At 43.1% G+C, this 26,988-nt stretch overlaps 1 protein-coding gene across 5 annotated transcripts in view; it reads left to right on the top strand.

The window, feature by feature from the left end:
- The window catches only part of LOC136648939 (uncharacterized), a 67,514-nt gene that overhangs the window by 17,140 nt on the left and 23,386 nt on the right, over nt 1–26,988 (top strand). For all 5 annotated transcript variants that reach the window (XM_066625273.1, XM_066625271.1, XM_066625274.1 and 2 more), the window contains 2 exons: nt 9,505–9,557; nt 24,106–25,347. In XM_066625273.1, coding sequence (XP_066481370.1) covers nt 9,505–9,557; nt 24,106–25,347 — 1,295 coding nt within the window. The remainder of the gene's footprint in view (nt 1–9,504; nt 9,558–24,105; nt 25,348–26,988) is intronic.

Below are 26,988 nucleotides of genomic sequence, written 5' to 3'. Positions count from 1 at the left end.
CAGCCACTGGAAGCATCAGCAAGCTACAGACTATGGCAGTGTTATTCAAATTGTGAGGCGTGGCTCCTTAGGGAGGTGCCAGTAACTCAAAGGGGAGAGGGATGTCCTCTTGCAGAGACAGTCACACACCTGGGCAGATTACGAGCCCCTCTTCTGTGCTTTTTTTTAAAGCAGAATAAACGGGAGTTGCTCAGCTGCTCCCTCCGAGAGTGGCTGCTGCTGCCCCGCCCTCTTCTCCCTCCACTCCGAGGCTGCCGCCTTCTGTGTTCACTGCATGTTGTTTCCAAAGCTCTTTGACTCCAACCCCCATCTGGCAAGTACTGAGCATGCTCATTTTGCAGTCCTTGCCCTTGCTGACCTTCAGAAAGAAACCCTCCTTGATCCTTGTCTGGTTGGTTCCTAGTTCCCAGCCTGGGATCTGGCTTCTCATCAAAGTGAAATCTCTCTTTTCAACCCCCTCCCTCTTCCACTTCCCCCTTTCAATCTCCAAATCTTCCTGCTTTCCTCCCCCTCCCCAAATAAAACACTTCCTATTTTACCAGTCACCAGGGGTCTTAAAATTGTTTCCATGCAGTTGGCAAAGGTGGGGGGAGAGAGAGAAGCACACACTTTACTTGGCCAGGAGCAGAAAAAGGGTACTGTTTTAAAAGTGATTTATTAATCTTGTTGTTTGACTGAAGAGGAGAGGCTGTATTTTTAAAGTGATGAATCTTGCTATTTGAATACTTATCAGCCACTGATGAAGTGATTGCCAGCCCAATCCTATCCACACTTTCCTGGGAGTAAGCCCCATTGACTCTAACATTTCAGAACAGTATTGATTTGTTCACCTAGTATATTTAAATAAAAGTTAAAATGCTGTCGATCAATTTTTCATTAGGTGAAAATGAAACAATTTGAAGAGGGCAGAAACCGCTTCCCAATACTTCTTTAATGAATGTAGCACATATTTACTGAGACTCAGTTTATACTCAAACAATATTTTATCCACAATATTCATGTTTATTTGTTGTAGTGTTGCAATTTTATTGTGCAAAACACTTATAAAACAAGGAAATGACTGGGTAAAATCAGGAAAACTCGCAGAAGTATTTAAGGCTGTACCTTTCAGACACCACCAAGGCAAATAAAATATAATAGCAATGTGTGTTTAATATTTGGTATAACAGGTCTGCATCTAATGTACTTAATTGGAGAGAGGAACTTGTCCCACTTACCTAGTGCAAGTTACCCCTTGGAAAAGCTCAGCAGAAATCACAATTATACTGTTGCTTTCTGGCACATATTAAGGATCTAGATTTATCACTTAAAAAAAACTATATTCCATGCTTTCCTTTCCTACTCAAGAGGTACTCAAGTTGCCTAGCAATAAAAAAAAAAATTAAGAAAGGCCCATCAGAGGTAGCCCAGTCAGGAACCTGCTTCAAGTGGTAAGCTGGCAACAGATTGTCTGGGTGGCGCCTCACAACTTGGGACTCTCACCTCCCTCATCCTGCCATGTTCCACATCTGTACTTTTAGTAGGCTACTGTGTATATGCTTTTAACAATTATAATAAATGGGACGTACTCCTGGGTAAGTGTGGATAAGATTGCAGCCCAGGATTGCTAAAAATTTTGCTTCTTGATTATGTCACTTGCAGTCATGTCTCCCGGTGGGTCCTGTCAGATTCTCATTCTAAAAAGTGGGTCCCTGTGCTAAAAGTTTGAGAACCACTGATTTATACGGTTTAAGCAAACCAACAAATATTTCTGATTTTTTAAAAAAGTAATTAGACAGACAAAATCATTCATTTATAAATATAGAGTGGTCACTGTCTTGATACATCTCTATTGAAGGAAATTCTACAGAAAGGAGCAAGACACATCCAGGGCAAAAGTCTTATCAGGAGGAATATGAAATATCTAGGAATTCAGTACAGTACTGTGTCCAGCAGGAAAAGTAGCTGATAGCTGCATAAGGCTGATAAGGATACAAGAGGAATTCCTTATTGTAAGTGTGGCAGGAATCCAATGATGCTGTTGGTTTAAGATCACATTATCCCAGAGTTAAATCTGCAAGCATCATTGCACCATTAATTGCTCTCCCTGAAATTATTGCCTATATTTCCTCAGCCAAGGTAGCTTCTAGGATTCCAATCTCATTTGATTTAAGGATCTTGTTCTGCCAATAATTATAGTGAGTTTTGACTATGATCCAATTTAGAAGACAGTAGTTGGGCAGGCAGTCAATTATGCACTTCTTGGCTTCCAGACAGGTTCCACAGCATTAGCACATTATGGTTCCTACTAAGGAAGATCTGATGGCCAATCTTGATGAAATAAGGAAGGTACAGGAATTTCAAATGATTGAAGTTGTTTTCTTGATCAAAGTTCTTTGGAAGGCAAACCCTAGTTCAAGAAGATAGGTTCCAAATGCCATTTGCAACCCCATTAATTCTAACAGAATGTAACTCTGGGTTGCTAAATGCAGATATCATGATTCAAATCTTTATCCAGTCTGGACAATTCTTTCATTTGGAAAGAAGGTTCATGAATTTGAGAAAGGCCTCACTAAGTACAAGCTTATCCCTGAACCCTCTCTCTTGAATGACTAAGGGCACAATCCTAACCCATTTTCCTGCACTGATATAAGAGCAATGCAACTTTGAGGTAAAGGAACAAACATTGCCATATGTTGAGGAGGCCTCCATAACTGCCCCCCAACTGCAAGATGCAGCACATGCCCCACTGGTACAACTATGCCAGTGTTGGAAAGTTGGTTAGGATTGCACCCTAAGTAAACTAGCATTTACCACCATCCTTGTCCTTTTCCCTACATGGCAAAAATCAATGGCTGAGGCTTGGAGAAAACTGTGAAGTCCAACAAAAATGTTCAGGGAGAACGCACTCCCGTATTCCTACTTGAATATTCCCCTATTCAAATTTTCTCGTTTTGCAAAATAGAACACACACATAGAAGAGATGGTGTAATCTGCCTTGTGGGCTAAAAGCATGACTGGTAACTATGGATCTGAACCATTCAACTGGAAAAATCATACATAAATTAGCACAGGGACTCCTCCTAATGTATTTTTGTACAGTATTCCTTTTTCAAATTTGTGTGAGTGTCCAGCATTTGGTAGTTATAATTCATTAATTTCAACTGTAATATGTTGACATTTAACCAGCTTGTTAAAAAAAAACACTTTGTAGGATAGACATTATATCACAAATGTACTTGTACTTATTTCCTGTATTTAGCGGTAGCACTAGTCATCATAATACCACAAATACCAGAACAAATAATTTAAAGTGTGAACCTCTGTAAATCACCATGTATCAGAATGAAATATTTACATCCTACAGGATACCACTACAACTCTAAATTCCTTCCTGTTAGCAATGTGCATGTAAACTTGAAGTTTTTTTCTCTGTACTGACTATTGCAAGAATTATGAAAAATAGTGTTCTATAAAAGCATAATTAATACCTTATTGTAGAATATAATTCTACAACAATTTTAAACATCTTACAGTAATTAAGGGCCCAATCTTATGGGCCAGTAGCATTGGTGCTGGATCCCAGGGCCAGCCCTAGGTGTCGTAAACATGCTATAAAGCATGTTCACAGCACTGGGTGAGGAGGAAGCACTGGCACTGGACTAACACCAGTTGGTGCTGGGCCTTAGCGCTGGGAAAATAACTCTGCAGCGCGGTCAGCAGTAAATCTCGCCACTGGCTAGCAGAGCACCTCTTCAAGAAGGAGGTGGGCTGGGGGAAGGCGGAACTGGGTGGGGAGAGGGTCCGGCACAGGAGGGGGGTGAAACCGGTGGAGGCTTCCTCTGTGTCGGGCTGAGAAGCCTGACACGGAGCTTCTCCAATCTGCGCTGAAGAAATACTTGGCGCAAACTCAAGTAGCCCCATTGTGGGGTCTGCATCCTTACTCAGGGGAAGGGAATGAATGTCTCCTTCCCGCAAGGAGACCTCGAGCAGCTTCCATGGGACTGCTGGATGCAGCAGTGGCTCTTTTGGCACTGATGCATCTGTTGATGCCACAGTGTTAGGATTGGGCCGTAAGGCAGCAAGAATGGTCTGGAGGTTGAGCGCAAGGCTGCTCATGGAATGCTAAGCAGAAGTAGTCTTGGTTGAATTTTGGATGGAAAACTGAAAAGCAGATAAAGCTGTTGTGAGATAACAGAACCAGGAGGAATCACTGTTTACAGCTTGGTCATAAACTGCTACTGCTGAAAGCTTGGAAGGCATACCCAGATGCCAGATGTGACAACCATAACATGAAGGATTTCATCTGGAAGATGAGCTGCCTGTAGTACAATTATTGTAAAAACTCATTTGAACTCTACTATGGAGCTTTGTAAGCCACCTTGGGCACTTGCTTTGACATGGGAAAGGTGGGATATAAATTTCTCAAAATAAATAAAATAAATAAGTCAGATAAAACATTAATGTTGGCACTATTTTCTGACAGCTTGTATCCTTTACTTTCTGTATGCTGTTGTTGGGGACCAGTTAGGTTGGCCTGCTATCAGACTCATGCATAGCATTTGCACTTACAGTTACATCCATGGAACCATGGGCACAACTTCCAATTTTCCTCTGATTAAACCAGACATCCTTTATACAGTTCTTACCTCTCTCCTTTACCCAAAGGAGATGCCCAAGAGTCCGTGATAAACCAGACTGGGATCAGGGTTACCCCAGTTTTACAGACTTAGAGCCCAATCCTATGCATGTCTACTCAGAAGTAAGTCCCATTAGAGTTAATGGGGCTTACTCCCAGGAAAGTGTGGATAGGATTGGGCTACCAATTATAAACCTATAATAAAAGGTAGCCACCAGCACCTGAAGATTCTTTTATTTATTTCAGGTGGCTCTGAGATGAATAATTTTGGTGGGGAAAAGGTTAAAATTATTACATAAGAATACCTTCCTTATGAGGAAAGGCTACAGCATTTGGGACTTTCAGTCTCCCCAGTTGCCAGGGGGAGGCTCATGATTGAGATGTATAAAATTATGCATGGGTTAGATAGAGAGGATACAGGGATGTTCTTTTCCCTCTCACATAACAACAGAACCAGGGGACATCCACTAAAATTTAGTGTCTGGAGAGGTAGAACAGACAAAAGAAAATATTTTTTTATCTAGAGTGTGGAACTCCTTGCCACAGAATGAGGTGATGGTTGACCTAGTGCTTTTAAAAGGGGATTCAACAGATTTCTAGAAGAAAAGTGCATCACAGGTTACATACTGTGACTGGTATGTGCAGCCTCCTTGTTTTAGAAGTAGGCTACCTCAGAATGCCAGGAGCAAGGAAGTGGCAGCAGGATACAGGTATCTTGTTGTCTTCTGTGCTCTCTGAGGCATCTGATTGGTCACTGTGAGATACAGGAAGCTGGACTAAATGTGTCTTTGGCCGGATTCAGTTGGGCTCTTGTTACATTCTTAACCTCCATGCATATCATTTTCCCAAGATGGACTGGGACCTCATGTAGCTTGTATTTAGTAACATGGAGCTACACTGGCTGTGCCTGCAATTCTATACACACTTTCCTGGGTGTGAGCCAAACTTAACACAATATGGCTTACTTCTGAGTAGACTTGCATAGGATTGTGCTGTGTGACACATTTAGAGTCATGTCCTCTGTTACATGGGAGATCTCATACGGATGAAGCAGGAGGTGAGCAAGTAAAATATAGGAAGTGGTTCAGCTGTAGTGAAACAAAAAAAAGCTACAATTTTTTTTAAGGTAACTATTACACAGCAGTCAGCAGATAAATCATTCTCTACATACCCACTGTGATTGCATAGATTGCATTACATTAAACTGAGAGTAGGCAAGGTACTGTTCCTGAGAAGACTGATCACCTGGGATATGATTTGCCATCTCATTTTTTATGAGGTAGCACATCCCTTAAAGGCTAGGGGTGCACCTGGATTTGGCCTTGATCCTGGATTGTCAGTGTTGGCATGACCAGGAGCTTCTTTAATGGTCTGGTTCACCAACTGGACCTTTTCCTGGAAGAGATGGACCTGGCATTTGTATCTCTAGATTATTGTGATGCATGCCATGCAGTGTGAACTTTGAAGACTGCCTGGAAACTTCAGCTAGTATAGAATACAGCTGTGAGACTCTTTATGAGTGCTAGGTGTTATGATCATGTCATGCTCCTCTTCTTTAATTTACTAGAGCTGACTGTATGTTTTCAGGCACATTCAGTGATGGTGATAATCTAGAAAGCCCTAAATGGTTTAGGACCCAGGTTCTTGCAGGACTGTCCTTTACCATGTGGATCTGCCAGTCCTGTGAGTTTCTCTTAGATGGTCTTGTTGTGGGCACCATCACATTTTGATGTTCAGCTATCAGCAACCTGTTGTGATGCCTGTTTTATGTTTTTTTCTGTTGTGATGCCTGGCCTGTGACAGTCTCCCTATTTAGCCCTGGTTCCTCTTTGCTAGCCTTCCATAGAGTTGTAGAACTTTTGCTTTGATTTTAATTAGGGCTTTGAGACTTTTTAATGGCTGCTTCTTATTGTACTGTGTTTTTGCTGCTTGTTTTATTGTTTTTATTTTATCTTTTTTGTTTACTTATATAAGTTGTCTTGAACTCCTGCCAGGGTGGAAAGGAAGGAAATTAAGGCTAGATGTTTAGACGTGAAGAAGCAGAAGGAAGAAGCAAAAATCTGTAGCAGAGTATTGGAAACATTGAGAGAAAGTTTTTATTCTTTGGCAGCCATTGGCTTGTAACATTGTTCCACTAGGGCTTCTGTATTATTGACCTTTCCTTCACCCCAGGCTGTTACTATCCTAGAAGGGCAGAGGAAGAGACTGAGGAACCTAATTCAAAACTAACTTTTAGGTCCTCCCTGGCACATTAGAGTGCCAGGTGCAAAACCTAGCATGCTGTGTGCAGAACTAGGGGGCAGTGTGCAAAAGCAGGCCTATAAAAGGCGGCTATTCCAGGCCATTGGTTCTTCAGGTCCTTCAAGCTCTGCGTGAGTGAGACTTCTGCTTTGCAGCTTTGAAGACCTGAGGTTCTAGACCAGGGGTGTCAAACTTGTTTCATACAGAGGGCTGAATAGCATTCATGGTGCCTGCTGAGGGCCAGAAGTGATGGCATTAGGCAGGACGTGATGTTATTAAACAGGTCATAACCAAAAATAAGCATTTTTCTCACTTAGGAACTCACTAGCTGCAAATGATAGAAGCCAAAATACGCAAATCTTGATCATGTTTCAAGATATGGAAGAGCCCAATTTTCATGTGGGCTGCCCTTTCAGCAATAACACCTCAGCACTGCTCAGCAGCTAAGAGCCTGAGGGCTAGATGAAAAGCTTCCACAGGTCATATCCAGCCCCTGGGCATTCAGTTTGACACCCCTTTTCTAGACTTTCTAGTGCAGTGTTTTTCAAACTGTGGGTCAGGATCCACTAGGTGGATTGTGAGCCCATTTCAGGTGGGTCCCCATTCATTTCAATATTTTATTTTTAACATATGCACTAAAGAGTCTCCAAGTACTTGCAGAGAGCGTCTATCCAGAATCGCAGTGCGGATTCCGAGCCAATAGGTCCACTACTGATATGGTATTCTCCCTTAGACAAATGCAGGAGAAATGCAGGGAACGACGACAGCCACTCTTTATAGCCTTCATAGATCTCACGAAGGCTTTCGACCTGGTCAGCAGGGACGGCCTCTTCAAGATTCTCCCCAAGATGTCTTCAGATGTCCACCCAGGCTCCTCAGCATCATCAGGTCTTTACACAAGGACATGAAGGGCACTGTTGTCTTTGATGGCTCCACATCAGACCCCTTTGACATCTGAAGTGGCATGAAGCAGGGCTGTGTTCTTGCACCAACTTTGTTTGGTATTTTCTTCGCTGTCCTGCTGAAGCATGCCTTTGGAACTGCAACAGAAGGCATCTATCTCTGGACCAGATCAGATGGAAAGCTCTTCAACCTCTCCAGACTGAGAGCAAAGTCCAAAGTCCAACTGAAATGTCTGCGTGACTTCCTCTTTGCCGACGATGCAGCTGTCACTACCCACTCTGCCAAAGATCTCCAGCAGCTCATGATTCGTTTTAGCAAGGCCTGCCAAGATTTTGGACTGACGATCAGCCTTAAGAAAACACAGGTCATGGTTCAGGATGTGGACTCACCTCCCTGCATTACAATCTCTGTGCATGAACTGGAGGTTGTCCATGACTTGGTGTACCTTGGCTCAACGATCTCCGACACACTTTCTCTCGATACTGAGCTAAACAAACACATCATTAAAGCAGCTACCACATTTTCCAGACTCACAAAGAGAGTCTGGTCCAATAAGAAGCTGATGGAACATACCAAGATCCAGGTCTACAGAGCTTGCGTCCTGAGTACACTTCTGTACTGTAGCGAGTCATGGACTCTTTGCTCACAACAGGAAACTGAATGCTTTCCACATGCGCTGCCTCCAACGCATCCTCGGCATCACCTGGCAGGACAAAGTTCCAAACAACACAGTCCTGGAATGAGCTGGAATCCCTAGCATGTATGCACTGCTGAAACAGAGATGCCTGTGTTGGCTCGGTCATGTCATGAGAATGGATGATGGATGGATCCCAAAGAATCTCCTCTATGGAGAACTCGTGCAGGGAAAGCGCCCTACAGGTAGACCACTGCTGCGATACAAGGACATCTGCAAGAGGGATCTGAAGGCCTTAGGAGTGGACCTCAACAGGTGGGAAACCCTGGTCTCTGAGCGGCCCGCTTGGAGGTGGGCTGTGCAGCATGGCCTCGTCCAGTTTGAAGAGACACTTTGCCAACAGTCTGAGGCAAAGAGTCAAAGAAGGAAGGCACATAGCCAGGGAGACAGACCAGGGACAACTGCACTTGCTCCCAGTTTGGAAGGGATTGTCACTCCTGAATCGGCCTTTTCAGTCACACTAGACGCTGTTCCAGAACCACCATTCAGAGCGCGATACCATAGTCTTTCGAGACTGAAGGTTGCCAACTAATTATATTTGATGCTACCATGGTATGTGATTGTATTTGGGCTGTACTTTTAACAGGCTACTATGTATATGCTTTTAACAGTGACAGTAAATGGGACTTACTCCTGGTAAGTGTGGGTAGGATTGCAGTCTAGGATTGTTAAAAATTTTCCTGCTTGATGATGTCACTTCTGGTCATGACATCACTTCTGGTGGGTCCTGGCAGATTCTCATTCTAAAAAAGTGGGTGCTGGTGCTAAAAGTATGAGAACCACTGTTCTAGTGCCATCGAGAGAGTCGGCCCTTAACATCGCCAAAGTTTTGGTGAGCCCTTTAGGTAATGATATCTGCATAGCATAGGAAATGATAGCATAGGAAAGGAAGATTTATCTGGGAAGGTTTATGGGAAACTGATTTTTATGCTTATGGACTGTTTTACTGCTTTACTAACCTGCTATTTGAACTACTTATAATTTTTGCTTTCTAAGAAACTCAAGTAATGGTCTTTGTTAAACTCACCTTGTGGTCTTTTTGTCTCAGTCTCAGGGTGACCAGATGTCATAACTGCAAAAGAAGACAAGGCACACCACAATGTAGGTAATTCAAAAAAATGTAGGACATGACAAAATAAAAGCTAGAAATACTCACATATTGATTTCATGTGGTTAAATTAAACATTATATTACTTATTAAATTTAAAACTATGTGACATATAATTTATTAATTACAAAAAAGCTATGCACTGCCTGCAGGGGCCCACTCACAGGGAAAAGGAGGACATTTAAGTTCTGTTCTAGGACACAAAGAGGACATGTTCTGAAAAAAGAGGATGACTGGTCACCCTGCTCAGTCTGGGTCTGCCAAGGGTCATTCGGCCTAAATTACAACTGGGTCTGGGTACAGAAGAAAAGAAGGGTATCTTAGGGCGCAATCCAGCCCTTGACTTGGGCTGGTGCAAGTCTCTTGCATGGCCCAGGAGGGTCGCATTTGCACCTCCCTGGGAGAAAGCTGGGCTGGCTCTCAGAGAAGCGCCAGCCTGCAGAGGCTGATGTAAGCCTCCGTGCCAGCTTCCTCTGAGCACCTGGCTGTGCAGATGCAAGGCTCTGAGGTAGATGGGGGCAGCAGGGGGAGGTGGGAGAGAGGTGTTCCTGGGTGGGGGGAGGGCAGGTGTTGGGTGGCCCCAGTGGCAGGCAGGCAGGGAGCAGAAGGCGGGGCTGGAATCTAGCAGTTATGCTGGATACCAACCCCCGTCCCTGGGGAGAAGAGAGCAACTCCAAGTCGCTCCAGTCTCCTTGGACTTGTGCCACCTCAGTAGGTGGCGCAAGTCCAAGAAGACCCATAGGGGCCAGTGGTCCTTACCCGGAGGTAAGGGGAAATGTTTTCCCTTGCCTCTGGCTGAGCTGCTTAAGGCCCCTATCCTGCGTTGTATACAGCACAAGCCTCTTGGCTCACCTGTTCCAGCGCAGGATAGGAATGCGCCCTTAGAAAGCCTAACTAGGAGGACTACATGAAATAAGGCCAGGTTTGTGGCAAGAAGAAGTAGGGCCTTCTCTGTGATGGTGCCAAAATTACAGAATTCTCTCCCTTTTGAGAGTTAGTTCTGTACTTTCTGTGTTTTCCTTCTAGCAGGGGCTGAAGAGTTTTATTTTTGTTTGGTTTTTCTGCCATAATTTTTGTTAGAATGCCTTGGATCAAAAACGATGTATTTTTGTTTCTTTGGACTATGGTCTGCATTTTCTATTCTTGATGCTGCTTTTTAAAGACTGTAATGTGTTTTAAGTTGCTGGTCTTTCTATCAGTACTGTTTTGTATGTGCTACTTATTATTATTTAATTGTTAATTTTTGCCTTATGTATTTTTTGTATCTTTTATGTCTTTTATAAGCTGTCTTGGGTGCCCCCTGCCTTACTCGGTGGGAGAAAGATAGGATTTAAAAAAATTCTCTTAAATAAATAAGACTGGAAGCTTAATCTACCTTCAGTTAGGAGAAATTCCAGGACTCAACACTGCCTGAAGGCACTCCTGGCTAGAAACATTCCTCAAGACATCTCCATTTTCTACCCCAGCCTCTGTGTGGCTGAAGAGCAGAGCTGAGGAAACCTAATGTAAATATCTGCTGAAATGTGTTTAATTTCTGTGCCTTATTTTCCCTTATAAGAAAAGGGAACCAAAGAATACTCAACAATGTTCAAGACTAAAATGGTAGGAACTCTTAAATACTATTTATTATATTAATTCATAATATTATATTAATTATAATCCTGAAATTAATAACAGATAATAAATATATAATAAAATAGTCAAAAACTTAATTTTCTCTGTCACAAATAAAACTCACAATCACTTATTTGGAGAAGCCATCATACTTCCAATACACAAATATTCTATAGTTAGAGGTATCTTTGAGTAAGGGCGCAATCCTGCCCTTCACCTGGGCCAGCGAAAGTCCCTTGGGCCAGCCCAGAAGGGTTGCAAAAGTGCCATAAGACACGCTTGTGCCTCCTCAGGAGTAGGCTAGGCTGGAAAAAGCCTCCATGTCTATGGAGGCACTGAACCTTGCATTGGCCCAGCTGGGCCAACGCAAGGCTCTGAGGTAGGTGGGGAGGGGGTGGGGAAGGGGTGGGAAGGAGGTATTCCTGGGCAGGGGAAGGGCTGACAGTGGGTCAGGAAGTGGGTGGGTGGGGCTGGGATTCAGCAGTTATGTCAGATCCCAACCTCCCTTCCCAGGGAGACTGGAGCAGCTTAAAGCCGCTCTGCTCTCCTCGGACTTCGAGGAAACCCATAGGGACAAGGGCGCCTTGCCCACAGGTAAGGGAAAAGTTTTCTCTTGCCTCTGGCTCAGCCGCTTTTGGCCCCTATCCTTTGCTGGATACAGTGCAAGCTTCCTGGCTTGCCTGTTCCAGCGCAGGGTAGGATTGTGCTCTAAGTCTTACTATCTATCTATAGCCTAAGTCTTACTGAAAACAGTGGGCTAACTTTTGAGTAAAAAACAGTTTTCAAACATCTCTATCTATTGTCTTAACCTGTTTGACAGAGCACCATCTTGTGGACAATTAAGAAACAAGTACCTAACTTACACAAAACCTGAAGAATCCACTAAAATAAGAACTACTATACAGCTGTCATTTTTTAATATTTCATAAATAATATTGTGTATTCAGTACTAAATTGAAGTAACAGAGTTGTACAATGAACCTATTTTACAGACACTTACTTGATCCTGAAATCATGTACCTTTCTTCATATCGGGGGTGGTAAAAGGTTGCAAAAGTTATTACAAATGGAGAGAGCTGTCAGTAGTAAACACAGACTAACTTTAAAAGACAAAAATAAAATTTCTTACCAAGTATGAACATGTGAGTACCTACACTACTGGTTTTCACTAAAACCTTTCCCTGAAGACTATACAACCATAATTCCCATTTGATTGTTTTAAGAATTAAGAACTGTTAATAATAATAATGATAATAACTAGGTATTTATATACCACCTTTCTGGTCATCAGGTTACTCCTCTGACTTTATTCAAGGTGGTTTATGTAGGCAGAGATTTCTAAATCCCTCAAGGGGATTTTTACAATCATAGAGGTTCTCTTTTTCAAGAACCAACAACATTTCAGAATGGATCTTCCTGGTTTGGTCTCACTTCTGGCCTCCAGTTCTCCCACGCAGGCTTACAAACAGCTCCATCTCTCACATGGAGGGCAGCCAAGATGCTTCTTGCTCACACCAAGAGCAGGTGGAATCACTTAGCTCGGCTTGTCATCGGCTTCAAGGTCTCAGCCGCTCAGGGAGCTGCTGGTGTCCTCGAACTGGCGACCTTCTGATGTTATCTTTGGGGCTGAGGGAGGCTCTACCCTCTAGACCAGGGGTGCCCAAACACCGGCCCTGGGGCCACTTGCGGCCCTCGAGGCCTCTCAATGCGGCCCTCAGGGAGCCTCCAGTCTCCAATGAGCCTCTGGCCCTCCAGAGATTTGTTGGAGCCCACACTGGCCCAACACAACTGCTCTCAGCATGAGGGTGACTGTTTGACCTCTCCCATGAGCTGTGGGATGAGGGTTCCCTCCACTGCTTGCTGTTTCATGTCTGTGATGCAGTAGCAGCAGCAAAGGAAAGGCCAGCCTTGCTTTGTGCAAGGCATTTTATAGGCCTTGAGCTATTGCAATACCTTCATTCATTCATATAAGTTCAACTTTAATATATTCATTTATGCAAACTTATGTAAATTTTTTCAAATTTAAAATGTAAATTAATTCCTTTTCCCCCCTGGCCCCCGACACAGTGTCAGAGAGACAATGTGGCCCTCCTGCCAAAAACTTTGGACACCCCTGCTCTAGACCAAGACCAGACCCTCTGCCTAGTTGTTCATTTCCATCATACCTTTTGCTTCCTGTCATGTTGCATCAGGCCAGACATAGTACTTCCAGATAAGATCTTATTTCTCCACAAAACCCATGGAAAATAATTTTGGTAATCCATCCTGCAAATATTTAACATCTATCAGTGCAACTATTTATCATGATGTTCCAGATAGTGTTGAAGCCTTCCTATGGCTGCACAGGAATGATCAATTTATTAAAAATCTAGACTGGCATGAAATCCAAGGAATTGCAAGGGAAATAGTTAATATTATAATATTATCAACTATATCCATATAGCATGATCACAGTGAATTACTGCTTGCTCTTGAAGTGGTTGGTTTAGGGGGAGTATTTGTACTGGCGTCCCTTCACTGACCGTAGGGTTTCCTGCTGGATTGGCGATATTTTTCCTGCATTAATAATTTTTTCTCTGTGCCATGCCAGACTTTGAACATTAAATGTTAAATGTGATTGATATTCTCACTACCATAGTGTGGTTGTTTCTGCTTTAAAGACATGTAGTTTTCAAAGCACAGTAGTTGTACCATTCAAAGTTGGATCCATACAAAGGTAGAAATTCTGTGTACTGTATGCACTTAGAAATAAGGCAATAAATTCAGTGAGAGAGCTGCCCCTTGTTTCTGGAGACAATACCACATATCACAGTTTAGTGCAGCCCTTTTTAACCACTGTGCTGTGGCACATTGGCATGCCATGAGAGGTCCACAAGTGTGCCACAGGAATTTGGGAGAAGGTCATTTATTAGTAGAGCCAATGGAGGATGTGAGCCTCCCACTGGCAGCATGGTGCACTTTGTCAATTGTCAAAAACCTGATAGTGTGCCTTGACAATTTTAGTGCCGTGAGATGAAAAAGGTTGAAAATTGCTGATTTAGTGGATGCTTTTTTGCTTAAAGTTCACCCCAACAGTGAATAGCTGTGCCTATGTCCACTGGAACAAACTCTGCATAGGACTGATGTGCAGCTAAATGAACTGTCATTGTTACAAAACCAGGACAGGTATGTTTACACAAGCTTTCACTAACAGAATTTGGTCCAATAAACTTCCAAGTCTATATGTACCCTTTTATATACCATCCTTTCAGTGGTGGGTGCCCTATTTATGGAGTATTGTTCCCAGACAATGTCAGGGGATATTTATTTTATTTAAATATTTTATATTTATTTTATTTAAATGTGTAAACTGCCTTGAATAAAGCCAAAGCAATAATCCAATGGCCTGAAAGGCGGAATATAAATATCAGTTATTAATTATTATTATTATTATTATTATTAATCATTTGAAACAGGGGCTGGCAAATCCACTGATAGGAGCCAAGGGTTCTTAAATGATTTATTTTTGAATCAGGGATCTCCTACTGGCTGACAACATTTTTAAAAAATGTCAAATTGCCCCAAGGGCATTTAGAGCCCAATCCTAGGCATGTCTACTCAGAAGTAAGTCCCATTAGAGTCCATGGGACTTGCTCCCAGGAAAGTGTGGACAGGATTGGGCTGCCAGATCCCAATCCTATGCATGTCTACTCAGAAGTCCCACTAGAGTCAATACTTCTGAGTAGAGTAGAGACTTACTTCTGAGTAGACGTGCTCAGAGCCCAATCGTATGCATGCCTACTCAGAAGTAAGCCCCACTAGAGTGAATGGGGCTTGCTCCCAGGTAAGTGTGGACAGGATTGCAGCTTCCTAAGCCTTCCACGTCTGCGCCGTTCACCTCAGTGGCGTCGGCCTCTGCTTGCCTACTCAGAAGGAAGTCCCGTGCCTTTCAGTGGGGCTTGCTCCCAGGAAAGCGCGTCGAGGGACCACACAGCCTCGTCCTGCCGCGGCCCAGCTGCCATGCGAAGCCCCTCCCCCTCGTCGCCAGCCCGCCAGTTCGTGCGCGCAGGCGCGGAGGAGGCGCGGCTCCTCCCGCCATTTCCACGGCGTTCGTTCGCTCTCTCGGCCGAGGAGGGCCGTTGGAGCCGCCATGGCGGAGGCTGCGAGTGGGGAGCGGAAGGAGCCATGCTGAAGACCGGAGCCTTCATGGCCACGCTGCTGATCCTGGGGCCGGTCGCGGGGTCCCCCATCCTGGGCCGCCTGCTCGTCCTGGGGAAGCCCTGGCCGGGTGAGGACGGCTTGGCGGCTGCCGGGGCGGGGCGCGTTGGGGAGGCGAGGCCAGGCCAGGCGGCGGCGCCCTCCTCGCCCTCCGTGTGGCAGGAGAAGTGCTGGGCTCGCAGGCGTGCGCAGGGCGTCACCTGGAGGTGCGCGGGCAGCACCTCCAGGCACGGCAGGAACGAAGCTGGGGCCCAGTCCTGCGCACGCTTTCCTGGGAGCGAGCCCCACTGAACGTGATGGGGCTTGCTTAGCCTGGGCTCTTTGTCCTCCAGATTGTCTCCCGGTTGGCAGGGCGTCCTCTGATGGGCTTCAGGGGGCGCGTCCAGCAGCTACAAACAAGGCAGGAAGGGACTGTGGCTACCATCCTGTCCACACTTACTTGGGAGGAAGCCCCACTGACTAGAATGGGACTGACTTCTGAGGAGACAGGCAGAGGCTTGGGCTCACAGGCTGCAGTGCTGCCCACACTTACCTGGGAGGAAGCTCCACTGGCTAGAATGGGACTCACTTCTGAGGAGACAGGAATGCATAGGATTGGGCCCTTTGCCCTTCAGACAGTCTCCCAGTTCATTAAGTGCCACAAACCCCAAATGCTGGAAACTAACTAACTAACTGACAGCCCTTTGAAGCCGCCAGATGGGCTTTAAAAAATCAGAATTAAAAAAGAACTCTGCAAGAATCCTATTAGGTTAAATTCAGATTTACTGTTTACAGGCACAATGGAAAGCAAACTGTCCACTCCCCGGTGATGTTCACATACATGCAGTATTAAATCTTAATTTAAAGAATAAGGGGGGGAAATTCTGTGATCTCAAACCAGGGTGACTGGATGTCCTCCTTTTCCAGGACATGCCCTCTTTTTTAGCCCTGTGTCCTGGAAAAGAACTTAAATGTCCTCCTTTTCCCCACGAGCAGGCAGCAAATAGCCATCTTGTAATTAATAAATTACATGTAATATAGTTTTAAATTTAATAATAATATGGAGTTTAGATCAGGGGTGCCCAAACCCTGGCCATGGGGCCACTTGTGGCCCTTGAGGACTCCCAATCTGGCCCTCAGGGAGCCCCCAGTCTCTGGCCCTGGCCCTCCAGAGACTTGCTGGAGTCTGCGCTGGCAGACTCAACTGCTCAATGATTCAACTCAATGATTCAACTGCTCTCAGTGTGACAGCCAACTTTTTGACTTCTCATGTGAGCTGTGGGATGAGGGCTTCTTCCACTGCTTGCTGTTTCACATCAGTGATGCAGCAGCAAAGGAAAGGCTGGCCTTGCTTTGTGCAAGGCCTTGTATAGGCCTTGAACTATTGCAAGACCTTCATTTATTCATATAAGTTCCATCTCTAATATATTCATTTATGTAAATTTATTGAAATTTGAAATGTACATTCTTTTTTTTCTGACACAGTGTCAGAGAGATGATGTGACCTTCTTGCCAAAAAGTTTGGACACCCCTGGTTTAGATTAAACACATGAAGTTCATATACAAGCATTTTTAGCTTTTATTTTGTCATATCCTACAATTTTCTTGGATGTGCTACATTTTGGGGTGCCTTGTCCTCTTTTGCAGTTATTACATCTGGTCAACCTGTCTCAAAGGCATTCACTTGAAACTGCCACTGCAAATATTCCTTCTGTTGATTTCTTACCAAACCCATTCTGTTTCTAGGAAATTGTTGGTAGTTCCCATCATTCTTATAATTGGCTGCCACTTTGATTTGGGTTTAGTTTAAGCCATTTCTGCTCAGCATTGCATAGACACAACAGGGACTAAATGTGTGCAACTGTGGGCTGGGCAGAAATGGGTTAATGGTTGTGATGGTGGCTGATTAGAAATGTTGCTCCTTGTCACTTTCCTTTGGGTGCTTGAAAAGCAAGCTGTCCTAGAGTTTAAAAGCTACTCAAAGCTATTAGCAGCAAATATCTTCAGTGGCAAATATTATTATTATTTTTGACATTTTGATCCTGTTTCCTGGAACCTTCCAAGGCAGTTCAAGGTAAAAAGCACAATATTGTACAGTGCAATGATTAAAAATGGTACTTTTCCCCTCCTTTGGAAGGCAGTTAATGCCTCATGGTCACTGTAAGGTAGGAGAGGCACAGCTTTAAAAAAAGCTTTTGGGGGGAAAGGAAATTTCAGTAGAAAAATCAGGGAGCTGGTTCAGATGATACCCTGACCATATGCAGTTAGGAACATACACTAGCATGTCCAGCTCCCTCTTCTGGCAAGTCATTGCCTTTCTCCTAATGACATGGTGTGGTAGCGGTTTGACCAAACCACTTCTTCACACACAATCAAAATAACTGTTCTAATGTAGATTGCATTTGAGGAGGTGATTTAATGAACCGTTTCACACATAAGTGGAAAACAGAACTAGTTAGTTAGTTAGTTAACCTTTATTGGCATTATTATTATAAATATTACAGCAGACAACTGACAACAAAGTGGAACAATACAACCGTTATCCACTAGACTAGTTCAGGAAAACTAAATAGAGAAAAAAGAAATAGGGTCTAGAAAGAAAAGGAGCCAGAAGGGACAACCTTATCCTTTCAGTAAAACAGGTATTAGATAGCGAAAGGTGACTACAAAAATTTTAAAGAAGATTTTATAGAACTAAAGTCCGGCGTTTTTTGTAATATATAGGCCAGGAAACTAGCCACTGAATACGTCAAGGGAGCAATAGAGTCTTCCAACAACTGGGGAAGGGGTGATACCTGAGGGGGGAAATTAGAAATCCAGGATTCTAAATAAATCCTACGATGGGAGTCATGAGAGGGACAAAAAAGCAAAATATGTAAAAGAGTATCCGGGGTCTCCCCACAGAATAAACATAATCGTTTCTCGCGAGGAACTCGCATGAAACGACCATAATGAACAGCTGAGGGAAATATGTTGAGTCTAGCGAGCATGAAGGCTCTCTTCAGTCTAGGATTAGTGAGGTGAAAAAAATAGTTTGAAGTGGCAACAACAAGTTGAGGAAAAAGACCTAGGGAAAGGGGGGAACAGGTCAAATTAAGAGAATTTTTTTTTTTTTTTTTTTTAAAGTATTGAATTCAGCTAGGAAAAGGTGGTCTTTGATAATTTTATAAGCTTGAGATAAATTTAGATCAGCAAGTAATTCTACTGATAGGTTAATGGAGTGGAGTTTAGTTTCCACTATTTTAAACCAAATAAAGATATACGTGTCACTCATTAATTCTGTAATTAAAGAGTCAGGGGAAGGAGATAAATGAATCCTTAACCAAAACTTAAAGGTAAAAAGCCAGGCATAAGTGGAGGGAAGGTGTAAACCAAGTTCTAAAAGAATAGTGGGCAACCGTATAAGATTAGGAATACCTAATATCTTTCTAAAAAAGGAAGAAGCAATATGATCCAAATCCTTAGAAACTGCCTGTATCCATATCGGGATACCGTATAATAAATGAGAAATAATTTTTGCTTTAAAAATTTGAATCGCTGCTGGGATGTATTGGTTTGAAAACAGAACTATGCACTGGCATGGGGAGAAGAACAGAGAAGAAAAACAGAATAAATAAAACAGCCAATATTATAAAGTCATTATGCAAATAAATGGTAAAGCCACATCTGGAGTATTGTGTCCAGTTCTGGTGATCACATCTCAAAAAGGATATTGTGGAACTGGAAAAGGTGCAGAAGAGAGCAACCAAAATGATTACTGGGCTAGGGCACCTCCCAGATAAGGAAAGGCTACACTGCTTGGGGCTCTTCAGTCTAGAAAAGAGGGACCTGAGGGGGGACATGATTGAGACATATAAAATTATGCAGGGGTTGGGTGGATAGAGGGATATTCTCTTCCTTATCACACAACACCAGAACCAGAGGACATCCACTAAAATTGAGAGCTGAGAGAGTTAGGACAGACAAAAGAAAATATTTCTTTACCTAGTGTGTAATTAGTCTGGAACTCCTTGCCACAGGAAGTGGTTATGGCATCTAGCCTCAATGCCTTTAAAGGAGGATTGAACAGATTTCTAGAAGAAAAGTTCATCACATGTTACAAGCTGTGGTGGTTATATGCAACCTCCTGGTTTTAGAAGTAGGGTACCTCAGAAAAGCAGGTGCAACGGAGTGGCAGCAGGATACAGGTATCTTACTGTCTTGTGTGCTCCCTGAGGCATCTGATGGGCTACTGTGAGATACAGGAAACTGGACTAGATGGGTCTTTGGCCTATATTTATTCACATCTTTAATTGCATGTGCATGGGATTGGTTCAGATATATTGTACAAAGTGGCCCTTAATGGGTTTTACATTTAGTTGCCATAGAAGCCCATCTTTCTTTTTAGAGCTGAGAAGCTACTAGTAGGTATATTCACACATTTATATGTAAATGTTAGGGCAGCACCAACTGTAGTAGCTTTTAGCACATGAGAAGGGCATAGGCTCTGGGAGCAGAAAAAACCTAAAAACCATCATGTATATTTAAATGCCATTTAGCTATGTACACATTTTGGATTACATTATATATTTATTCAATGTATAATTAATTAATTGGCCTTCCTCACCCCAGCAGTGTCTTTTCTAGTGGCCGTCTGCTTCTGTTCTTTTGCATCTTATTAGATTGTGAGCCTTTTTGGGACAGGGAGCCATTAGTTATTTGATTTTCTCTGTAAACCGCTTTGTGAACCTTTTGTTGAAAAGCGGTATATAAATACTGTTAATAATAATTTGTTTTTCTTCAGAATAATAATAATAATAATAACTATTTATATACCGCTTTTTAACAAAAAGTTCCCAAAGTGGTTTACAGAAAAAAAATCAAATAACTAATGGCTCCCTGTCCCAAAAGGACTCACAATCTAAAAATATTTTTAGTTGTTCAGTAGTGGTGAAACCCAGAAGTGTCATACTAACAGCATCTATTGGTCCCTGGTTGGATTACTACCCTCCTTAAGGGGTCTGACTAACACAGGAAACTATCAGCCTGTCTCCATTTCTGGGCAAGGTATTTGAGTAGGTGGTGGCATCCCAATTTAAGATTTTTCAGGAGGAAATTGATTATATGGACCTTATCAGTCTTGGTTCTGACTTGGTTTTGGAACTGAAACTGCCTTTTTCACTCTGGTGGATGACTTACGCCAAGAACTAGTCATGTAAGTATGCACCTGTTAATTCTGCTCGACATCCCAGTGCCTTTCGATAATATTGATCATGGTATCCTTCTGGATTGCCTTGCTGGGTTTTGGGGGGGGGGGAGGATACTGCTTTGCAGTTGCACCAGTTTCCTGGAGGGAAGGTCCCAGTCAGTGATGCTGGGAGACTACTGTTTTATCTCTTGGCCTTTGGCCTCTTAAGTTTCCAGCTTGCCTCCTATGCTGTTTAAAATATACATTAAATCTATGGGAAAGGTCCTCAAAGCCTTGAACTGAAGTGTTATCAGTATGCTAATGATATACAGTCCTACCTCTCATTTTCATTTGATACCAGGGAAGCAATGGAGGTTCTGAATAAGGTCTGAGCTGAGGTCTGAGCTCAGTGATGGACTGAATATGAGCTAATAAACCAAGTCTGAATTCTGACAAGACAAAGGGCTTACTGGCCTGTATGAGAGCCAACTTGTATTTGGATGTTCAGCCTGCTATAGATGAGATTGTTAATCCTGCTAAAGATTGGTTTTGGGGGTGCTTCTGGTCTGACCTTACTCCTTGATGACCAGATGGCAGATGTGGTTAGAGGTGCTTTGCAAAGTTTTGGCTGCTGTGCCAACTGGGACCCTTTCTGAGGAAGGCAGATCTGGCCAGTATTTATTTATTTATTTATACAGGTATTTATATACTGCCTTTCTTTGGTTGTCAGATTTCTCCTCAGACTTTAATCCAAGGCGGTTTACATAGGCAGGCTGTTCTAAACACCCTTAGGGATTTTTACATCTTTTTTACTAGATTTTTTACTTTTTTTACTAGATTGAATAGTTCTAGTCTTTCATAGAATTCCTCTGTGCAGCTAGATTCCTTCCCAGTCTGGCCTCTGTCTGGCCCTTTGCCTCCCACGCTCCACTTGACGGCAACTCCTCTCTGCCACCGACGGTCAGCTCATCAGTATATCAGCGTGTTGTCAGTTCTCGGTTACTTCCAGTTGTTTCGAACTGGCAGTCTCAGATCTTCAGGCATACAAGGCGGCAGCTCTACCAACTGAGCCAGACCTCCTGCCCATATAAGAGTATAATGCCCTAGTCACAGCTAGGTTGCAACTGTGTAACATGCTTTATGCAGGGCTACCCTGGGAACTGTCTGGAAACTTCAGCTCCTATAGAATGCAGCTGCATGGGTTCTGGTTATAGCCTGTGCTTGAGAGCATACGATTTCTATGGTTTCCCTTGATTGCCAGTATGTTTTTGGGCTTAATTCAACTTATTGATTATAACCTTTAAAGTCTGTAATGGTCATGGACTAGGGTATTTGAAGAACCATCTCTGCACATGAAACTGCCCATCCACTTTACTCACATCAAAAAAACTTGCTCTCTGTTCCCTCTCTCTCCAAAGTCTGTTTTTAGAGAACAGGGCCTTTTCAGTCACAGCCCTCTAGACTAGGGGTCTCCAAACCCTGGCCCAGGGGCCAGATGCAGCCCGCAGCAAGCCTCTTGTCCCCTAAAAGCCCCTGGCCCACTTTGCTGAACATGACTGAACTATGCTCTGGTTGCATCTGGAGGGTCTTCTAAGGGCCAGAAAGGTTGAATGAATGAGCCCATTCATTCATTTATTCACACATCTAAGTTCCATCTCTAATTTATTTATATAAATTTTATATTTAAAATTTTTTTCTGGCCCTCAAAACTGTGCCAGACATTTGATGTGGCCCTCTGGCCAAAAAGTTTGGAGACCCCTGCTCTAGACTATGGAATTCTCTCTCCTTTCAGACCCACTTGGCCCCCTCATTGTTAATTTTTCACTCTCTGACAAAAAGTCTTATTCAGAGATGTTTTAGCTGATTTGATGCTTCAAATAATTTATTGCTCTCAGGTGGTTATTGATTTTAGCTCCTAGTTGGGGCTTTTTGTTGTAAACTGCCTTGAAAGCCCTTTTGTGACAGAAATAACAAACATTTGTGATGGTGTAATGCAGTGCCATTGTAAATCTCTAAAATGCTGCCATACATTAAATTTTGTGACATTACACTGGGAGCTGTTGATAAGGAATTTTGTTCTGGTAAAACTAATCTTATGATTGGGTTGTTGTCCTAATGCTTATGCTAATGCAGGGGTGTCCAAAGTTTTTGACAGGAGGGCCACATCAGCTCTCTGACATTGTGTTGGGGGCCGGGGGAAAAAAGAATTAATTTACATTTAAAATTTGAATAAATTTACATAAGTTTACATAAATGAATATATTAATGATGAACTTATATTATCGAATGAAGGTCTTGCAATAGCTCAATGCCTATAAAAGGCCTTGCACAAAGCAAGGCTGGCCTTTCCTTTGCTGCCGCTGCTGCATCACAGATGTGAAAGAGCAAGCAGTGGAGGGAGCTTTCATCCCACAGCTCACAAGAGAGGTCAAACAGTTGCCTTCATGCTGAGAGAAGTTGTGTTGGGCCAGTGTGGGCTTCAACAAATCTCCAGAGGGCCAGAGGCTCATTGGAGACTGGGGGATCTCTGAGGGCCACATTGAGAGGCCTTGAGGGCCACAAGTGGCCCCCGGGCCGGGGTTTGGGCACCCCTGTGCTAATGCATAAGCTTGGCCTAATGCTAATGTACTAATGCTTAGTACAAGTGTTTTAATTAAACCAGTGTTATTTTTGCTTTGTAGCAGAGCTTATAGAGTATCAACATAAATCAGTAAGAGCCGCTACAAATTGTTCATACAAAAATCCTTGCATATGATCTTACACCAATCAGAACATAATCCAAACTAGATGATCTGCTGGTGCAGCAGTCCCTCCACCAGTGAAGTGTGTTGCAAACATGTCATAAGGCACATTTGCATACCCAGAGAGTAAGCAGCACCACCGGGGGGGGGGTATGTGCTGCTCGCCAACGCTGTATTCAAGCCTTCTGCACCACAGAGTAGGTAAGGCAGCGATTTTCAACCTTTTTCATCTCTCAGCACAATGACAAGGTGCTAAAATTGTCAAGGCACACCATCGGTATTTTGACTACTGACAAGGCATACCATTCTGCTGGTAGGGGGCTCAAATTCCCCAATTGCCCTACTAATAAATGACCTTCCCCAAAGTCCCAAGGCACACCTGCAGACCACCCGTGGCACACAAGTGTGCCACAGCACAGTGGTTGAAAATGGCTGAGGAAAGGTCACAGCAAGAGGGCGTTGGGAGATAAGGTGGTTTGGGGTGAGCTTTCTCGGGCAAGCTTGCATTATATGGAGCGACTAGGACATAGTAGGTGCAATTCTGAATAGCCCCATAGAGTAGGCTGGAGCATTACTTGGCATAAGGGAAAAACATCCCCTTACCCTGAGAAGACCTCCAGCTTTGCTCTGAAGTTGTGTTGGATACAGCAGAGGCCATGTGGCCCGACTGTGCTAGCACAGTTTAGGATTGGGCTGCCCAGAGCAAAAAAGGCTATAAAGATTATTAAAAGTTCAATACAAATGTAGAAACACTTAAGGCAAAATGCTTATATATGAACTGTCTCCAGAAAAACGTGCTTAAAGTTGTAATCTTATATCAAAGAAATTCATATATCATTACAGGTGAAAGCACAAGAACACATATTTCAAGGAAGAATCTAAGAACAAGTGAGCTAATTTTGAGAGGAAAAAATGAGTTAACAAAGATACCCAAGAATATTCTGAAGAATGGAAAACTTGAAGGATATGATTTGAAAATGGCTTGGCTAAATTTATTCAGTGCTGTTGGAAAAAAATCTCAACTTAAAAATAAGGAGCAATTACAAATATATTTTGAAAATAGTCACAAATACATAGAGACTAGACCACCATTAGCTTATATAACATTTGAAGAAGCAAATTTCAAAAAAAGTTGGGAAAGTTTGGAAATTATTTTGATGTTAAGGTTAATTAAACAAAAGATACTAAGGAGACGAAAGCCTATTGAAATTATAATGCTCCAAAAGAAAAAATGTAAGAATAACGTGGATAGCGTATTATGTTCTGTCAAAGAAAGGAAATTTTCTAAAGAGAGCACAAATATTTACAATAAAAATCAGCATAGAATATTTTCAGATGAAGAAGCAATAAACACAGAACGAAAAGACCAGCATATGGGATTTAAGAAATATGGCCAGCTGTCCAAAGCCTCCCCACAGAGATCAAGCTTTCTTAGCACAGAAAAGATGAGAGTGCAAAAGAGGAAGACAACTAAGAAATCTGTTACTGAAAATCAGAAGTTTCCATTTACATATTTATTTACTCACCTAAGAAGTAGTAACAGCATACTGAAGATATTCTCAACATATAGCCCTGTATTGCCTAACACTGGAGAAAAAAAACAGTTTGCACTTAAGAGAGAATTTTTCAGAAACCAAAACTTGATAAGAAAACAGGCTAGTGTACTGAGAGCTAAAAAAAGTAAATCTGGCAAAAATGGATTGGATGCTTTGTCAAAATATTACTATATTGAGCTTTATGTTATAAATCTAGTCTTTCCATCCATTACATCTACTGTGGGTGCAAGGTGTGAATTACTTAGTTCACAACTATATACATGTAAAGCAGAGTCATTCTACATGATGGAAATGCTGAAACATCTCATAATAGCCTCTCAGAGGGTAAAAAAGAAATATTTTAATATAGCTCAGAAGGGATTTAGAATTTCAGCTCTGAAAACAGAAATGGCAAGAAAGCATCATGGGACAGAAGAGAATTTACCGGCCATGTTACATCTCCATAAACATGCTTTTCAAGGTCCATCAGTTATTCAAAGAACCAAACGATCAGCAGAAGCAAAAGAAGAAACTATACCAGTATCTGTCAGTAAGTTTGATTGATGTGTTTATGCTATAAATTAAATATCTTTAGAAATCTGTTTAGAAATTTAGCTCTGGCTGGTGCTGAGCTAGCATGGGGCGGTCGCCCAGGCTACTCAGCTTGGCGCTCTCCCAGACCACCGAGCTGCAGAACAGCAGGTGGGCCAAGGACGGGGCCGTGGAGGAGGCATTCCAGGGAGGGGGGAGGCCAGCGGGGGCTTGCGGGAGGCAGATCCGCGGAGCTGAGCTCTGCAGGATCCAAGGCGCTCGTGGAGGGCTGCATGCCCTACACTAGCACCTTTACCACCAACCTTTTGGTCGGCAGTAAAGAGAGTAGCCCCACTGCAGGGCTGCTTACCTTACTCGGGGGAAGGGGACAAAAGTCCCCTTCTCCCGAGGTGCCTCCTGCGGTAGCACAGGAGGCGCAGGATTCAGCAGCAGCTGCCCTTTTTGGTGCCGCCAGCCCTGGATGCTCCCGGCAGCTCAGGAATGGGCTGCTCAAAACCCTTTGAAACTTACAACTGAATCTAAAAAAATACAAGTTTTTATCTAGATATTCTATTTCTTTTCTTTACCAGTAGGGGAGGGGGGAATGAGACAGTTGCTAGGATCAGCTTTGAGCAGGGCTTCTCAACTTTTTTTTAAGTACCACTTTACCAATTACCACCTTTTTCAGGTACCACCTTGGAAATAGCACCACTGCCACTATATGTGCCACCTATAGATAGCAGCTGTGCATAGGAGGAGGAGGCTTGCCCCACAGTTGTCCTTGCAGTAAGGGAGATATTATTTCAGTTGCTGATATCTCCTAATCTCTCCTTGGCTCTGCACCCTCCCTTTTCCCAAATTGCGTCTCTTTTGAGGGACCAGGCAATGCCATCCCAGCCTTCCAGGTCAGGCAGAGCAATGCTACAGGTTCACCAAGGTAGTGGGGCTAAGTACCGCCTGCCATGCTGTAAAGTATCACTTGTGGTACTAGTAGCACTGATTGAAAAACACTAACTTACAGCCCAATCTTATCTAGGTCTTGGCAGGTTTTAACAACAGTGAAACTTGGACATAAAATGGTCTCTGGAGGCACGCACCATTTTAGAAGTGCTACTGCAAATGGAGGTGGTGCCAGAGGCTCACTGCTGGACTCAGTTATTCTACCACCTATAGTAGACCAACAGGGTAGGTGGAAGCAGGTGGGGACCAGGGCCTAAGGGGTGTGGCTAAATGGCTGGTGCAGGTCTGAGAAGACCATAGAGTCCCATGTGGGAGTAAAGTAAGGTAAGTAAAAGAAATTGTTTACTTACCTCTCTACTCCTGCGTGTTCTCTGGCCACCTTCAGGCTGCAGCAGAGCCTGTACTGGTGCCACTGTGCCCTGTAGGCAGCCTTTATTTAGGACCGGGTTCCTGAAATTCCAAGAATAACCATCTACCATATTTTCAGTACTGAGAGGCTTTTTTTGTAGCTATTCCAAAATAGTGGAACTTCCTTTCCAGAAGTTCACCAAAGCTCAGGCATATTTCAGAAGTAGTGTAAAATCTTAGCCTTTGATGATTGAGGTTGCATATAATGGCATGCAGTTTATTTCAATTTAATTTAGATTTTTGTTTCTGGAATAAAGTGGTACTGTATACAGATTCCAATACATAAATGTTA

Source organism: Tiliqua scincoides, chromosome 4, assembly GCF_035046505.1.
Source record: "Tiliqua scincoides isolate rTilSci1 chromosome 4, rTilSci1.hap2, whole genome shotgun sequence".
In the NCBI taxonomy this organism is placed as follows: domain Eukaryota; kingdom Metazoa; phylum Chordata; class Lepidosauria; order Squamata; family Scincidae; genus Tiliqua; species Tiliqua scincoides.
This window is presented reverse-complemented; position numbering and strand designations above follow the sequence as displayed.